The sequence below is a fragment of the Candoia aspera genome, chromosome 2, assembly GCF_035149785.1.
Source record: "Candoia aspera isolate rCanAsp1 chromosome 2, rCanAsp1.hap2, whole genome shotgun sequence".
NCBI lineage: Eukaryota > Metazoa > Chordata > Lepidosauria > Squamata > Boidae > Candoia > Candoia aspera.
Genome location: NC_086154.1, coordinates 166,201,974 through 166,206,709, shown reverse-complemented (window position 1 = coordinate 166,206,709; position 4,736 = coordinate 166,201,974). Strand labels below are relative to the sequence as shown.

The 4,736-nt window shown below is 52.9% G+C and overlaps 1 protein-coding gene across 1 annotated transcript in view; it reads left to right on the top strand.

The window, feature by feature from the left end:
- Positions 1-284: 284 nt before the first annotated feature.
- Positions 285-4,736, top strand: part of MFHAS1 (multifunctional ROCO family signaling regulator 1) — a 29,490-nt gene continuing 25,038 nt past the window's right edge. Inside the window, exon 1 of the mRNA XM_063294745.1 lies at positions 285-3,582. Within this exon, the coding sequence (XP_063150815.1) occupies positions 285-3,582 (3,298 nt within the window). The remainder of the gene's footprint in view (positions 3,583-4,736) is intronic.

The window sequence follows — 4,736 nt, the reverse complement described above, 5'->3', positions numbered from 1 at the left end:
CCACCGGCGTCGCTTCGTGTTGGGAGCGGCCGCCCAGGCGAAAGGATGCTCTGCCGAGTGCGGCGGCGGCGAAGGCGCAGGAGACGGGACTTCTCGGGGGCCGCGCGCCTTTTGTAGCCGAAGCAGCCGCCTCCTCCATGGCGAGCGTGGCGGCGGAGCCCCCCGCCAGGTTTGAGCGGCGCGGCCCGGCTTGGAGGAGGAGGAAGACGCCCGGGGTCGACGGTGCCCGGGCCCGTTTTTACTCCCGTCTCGCTGCGTCCTAGAAGCGGTGCGGCGGTGGCGCCATGGCCGAGATGGAGCGGCCAGAGGAGGCGGCCCGGCTATGGCGAGACGCCGCCCTGCGCGCCAGGAAGCTGCAGAGCAGCCTCCAGCAATTGGAGCTAGAGCTGGGCTCCCGCGGGGAGAGCGGCCCGGAGGCACCGCCGAAGCTGAAGTCCTCGCAGCCGCCGCCGCCGCCGCCGCCGCCCACCTCGCCGCTGGAGGCGTTGAACCTGAGCGGGCGCGGCCTGGATGAGTTGCCGGAGGGCTTGTGCGCCGCCGTGGGCAGCAGCCTGAGCGTCCTCTCGTTGCGGAGGAACCGGCTGGCTCATCTGCCCTCGGCCGCCGCCCTTCGGCACCTGGGCCGCCTGGCCGAACTCGACCTCAGCCACAACCGCTTGCGCTGCCTGCGCGACGACGGCCAGGCGCTAGCGCTCCTGCGCGGGCTCCGAAAACTCAACCTCAGCCACAACCAGCTCGGAGCCGAAGGTACGCTGCCGGGCGGGTTGGGCGAGCTGCGGCAGCTGGAGGAGCTGGATCTGAGTTTTAACCGCCTTAGCCACCTGCCCGCGGAGGCCCTGGCCCACCTGCGGCAGCTCCGCACCCTGGACGTGGACCACAATCAGCTTTCCACCTTCCCTCAAGCACTGCTGGAGCTGGACACCCTGGAAGAGCTGGACTGCTCAGGCAACCGGCTCCTGCAGTCTCTTCCGGAGGGCATCGCCTCTCTTCGGCACCTGAAAATCTTGTGGCTCAGCGGTACGGGCTTGACGGCCTTGCCAGAGGGCCTGTGCCAGTTGGGTGCCCTTGAGAGCCTCATGCTGGACGGGAACCGTCTGAGTGCCCTGCCTGCTGGTTTTGGCAGCCTGCAGCGCCTCAAAATGCTGAACCTCTCATCCAACCTGCTGGCTGATTTCCCTGCAGCTGTGCTGGTCCTTCCTGGCTTGGAGGAGCTCTACCTCAGTCGCAACCAGCTTACCCTGCTGCCCACTGGACTTTGCCAGCTCTGCCAACTCCGCACGCTCTGGCTGGACAACAATCGTATCCGCTACCTGCCTGATTCCATAGTTAAGCTTCATCAGCTGGAGGAACTGGTGCTGCAGGGAAACCAGATCGCCATCCTTCCAGAGGGGTTTGGCCAACTCAGCCGGGTGAGCCTCTGGAAGATCAAAGACAACCCCTTGATTCAGCCCCCCTACGAGGTCTGTATGAAGGGCATCCCTTACATAGCTGCCTACCAGAAGGAACTGGCTCACTCTCAGCCTGCCCTGAAACCCCGCCTCAAACTCGTCCTCATGGGCCTGAAAAATGCAGGCAAAACTCTTCTTAGAAAGTGTCTCATGGAGGAAGAGGAAGAGGAGCAGGGAATGTCACCTTTCATTTCGGCTAGCAAGAATTCCGAGAGAGCCCAAACCAGGGGGTGCTTCATACAATCCCTGAGAGATCTTCCCCAGCCCCTGTCTCCAAAAGCACAGCCAGACCATTGTCCCATTGTGGAACAGCCAGAGGCCTCCCCTTTGCCTGTTTCACCTCTGAAATGTTCCTGTTTAGGATATAACTCTACTGAGAAGTGGGATATGTTCAGTCAATCCCCCAAAGTTACGGGTCAGACTCAGACAGGAGGCGCTGCTGCTGAGCAGCAGGATGATACCCCACTGTCCCCATCAATTAAAACAGATAGGGAGGCCTGGTTGGGGAATTACCCCCTGATGCCACCAGCTCCACATGTAGCAGAGTTGCCAGCCAGCAGCAAAGGTATTGAGGTGGCAGACTGGACAGCAGATGTGGAGAGAGGTCTGACTTTCATTGTATATGAGCTGGCAGGAGACCCCAGTTATGATGTGATCCAGCCGTTTTTCCTCTCTCCTGGAGCCCTCTATGTGCTGGTAGTAAATCTGAGTACTTACATGCCACAGTGTTTTTATCCTTCTGTGGGACACTTTCTTCACTGGCTGGGGGCAAAGGTGCCCCATGCTGTGGTATGTATGGTGGGCACCCATGCAGACCTGTGTCCTGAACGGGAGGTGGAGGAGAAGTGTTTAGACATCCACCGCCAGATTGCTTGGCAGGAGAAGTGTGACTCTGAAGGCCTCCAGATTTTAGCCCAGCAGGTGGATGAAGCTCTGGGGCAGGATTTTGATTTTCGCTGCTCCAGCCCCCAGGTTGCCTTCTATGGGGTGTCTGACAAGAACCTACGGCGCAAGAAAGCTCAGTTCCAGTATCTGCTCAACCACCGTCCACAAATCCTCTCGCCGGTTTTGCCTATAAGCTGCTGGGATTGTTTCCAGGTCCGTCGATTGCGGGAGAAACTCCTTTCAGTGGCAGAGCACAGAGACATCTTTCCAAATTTGCACCGGGTACTGCCAAGATCCTGGCAAGTGCTGGAGGAGCTGCACTTCCAACCCCAGGCTCAGCAGCTGTGGCTCAGCTGGTGGGACTCCGCTCGACTTGGCCTGCAGGCAGGGCTGACTGAGGACCGTCTCCAAAGTGCACTTTCCTACTTGCACGAGAGTGGCAAGCTGCTGTATTTTGAGGAGCACCTGACCCTGCGAGAATATGTTTTCCACAATTTGCCCAGGCTCATCAACATTCTCAATGTCTTCTGCCAGCATGATGCCTCAGTGTTGCTCCAGAAACTGCTCAGCAGTACCCACATGGATGAGATGAAGGCCACACAGCTCCACCACTATGTGGAAGGATTCCTGCTCCACGGCCTTCTCCCTGCCCATGTTATTCATCTGCTTCTCAAGCCCCATATCCAAAGCAGAGAGGACCTGCAGCTCCTCCTGGAATTGTTAGAAAAAATGGGACTCTGCTACTGTGTCAATAAGCCCAAATCCAAACCCTTGAATGGAGCCACAGCATGGTACAAGTTTCCCTGTTATGTGAAGAATGAGATGCCTCACGCAGAGGCATGGATCAATGGTACTAGTCTGGGTGGGCAGTCTTTTGTGGCCGAACAGCTGCAGATTGAGTATAGTTTTCCCTTCATTTTTCCCCCTGGATTGTTTGCCCGCTACAGTGTCCAGATTAACAGCCACGTGGTTCAGCGGTCGGATGGGAAATATCAGATCTACGCGTACAGGGGAAAAGTGCCAGTAGTTATAAGTTACAGGCCTGCCAAAGGCACCCAACAACCAGATACTCTGTCTATCGCTAGCCATGCATCTCTACCAAATATATGGACAGCTTGGCAAGCCATAACCCCACTAATGGAAGAACTAAATGTACTGCTTCAAGAATGGCCAGGCCTATACTATACTGTGCATGTCCTCTGTTCCAAGTGCCTTAAAAGAGGGTCACCCCACCCGCATACCTTTCCAGGTAAGAAACTTCAGCTGATTGTCAAGATAAAGTCTCCCTTGCATTGAGCTCAGTTTCCTGATAAGTACATGGGCATATCAAAGTTGTTTTCTTGGCAACAGTACAAAAGTGTTTTGCCATTGTCTTTTTCTGAGATGTTTTTGAACTTCCAAGTCTAATCCACAGTCCTGGGATTTCCTGGTTATTTCCCATCTAATTAGCTCCCATTCCGCTTAGCTTTTTTGAGTTCAACTAGTTATGTGCTGCCAAGTTTTAAATATGTACAGTGTTTGGATGAAGATTATGATTTGCCAAGTGCAGGTAGTTGCCTGTAAATTGGTAGATTTGGTAGATATAGGGAGCCATTTTACCACATGTCTGCATGAATTACTTGATGAAAATCCCACTTTGCAGGATTATGTAGATGATAACTGACTTATTGAATGGTTATATTGCTGTGGTAAATTATCACTCAGCAAGCAAAAATTAATTTAGCATTTCCTTTTGAGTAGGCACTGCAGCACCAGGAGAAAAGGTTCTAAATTTTGTGCAGAATGTTGATACACAGAAAGCAATCTGAATGCTGCTTTATTTAGCCCTGCAAGTATTCATCTCCATACATTATTCACATTTTGACTGCTGCTGAATCTATATCCTTTCTTCAGGCACTGCTGCAAATTGTTATGGCTGCATTTGCACAAAATGCTAAGTTAAAATAAGGTTGGCCAGGTTGTGGGAACACTTGTTATTTACGATTCATTGTATTGTATGAACCCATCTTAATAGACCTGTAATGGTTGTGGCATACAAGACATATGCAATGGGCAGCAATTGGCAATTGCTTCTATTCCCCTGCACCTCTTTTTATATACCTGTGCCTGAAACAGAGAGGTTCTTTGTGTATGTGCACCATGTGGCTTGTCCCATTTCCGATGGTAATGTGTGATTGACTCCCCACTTAATTTCTCTATGTGGAAATGGATGGGTGTGTACTTGCTGCCTTCACCTCAGGCAGTCATAAGTTGAGCAGGCCTGATAAATAAATGCAAAAGAATTCAATGTTTTTGAATGCTCATAAAGCAAACTGCCTCAAGATTTAAAAAAAAGCACCAATCTTAATTGGTTTTCAAAAAGTGTGAAGGAAGCAAACAATATCTCATCAGGATTTTCATCTA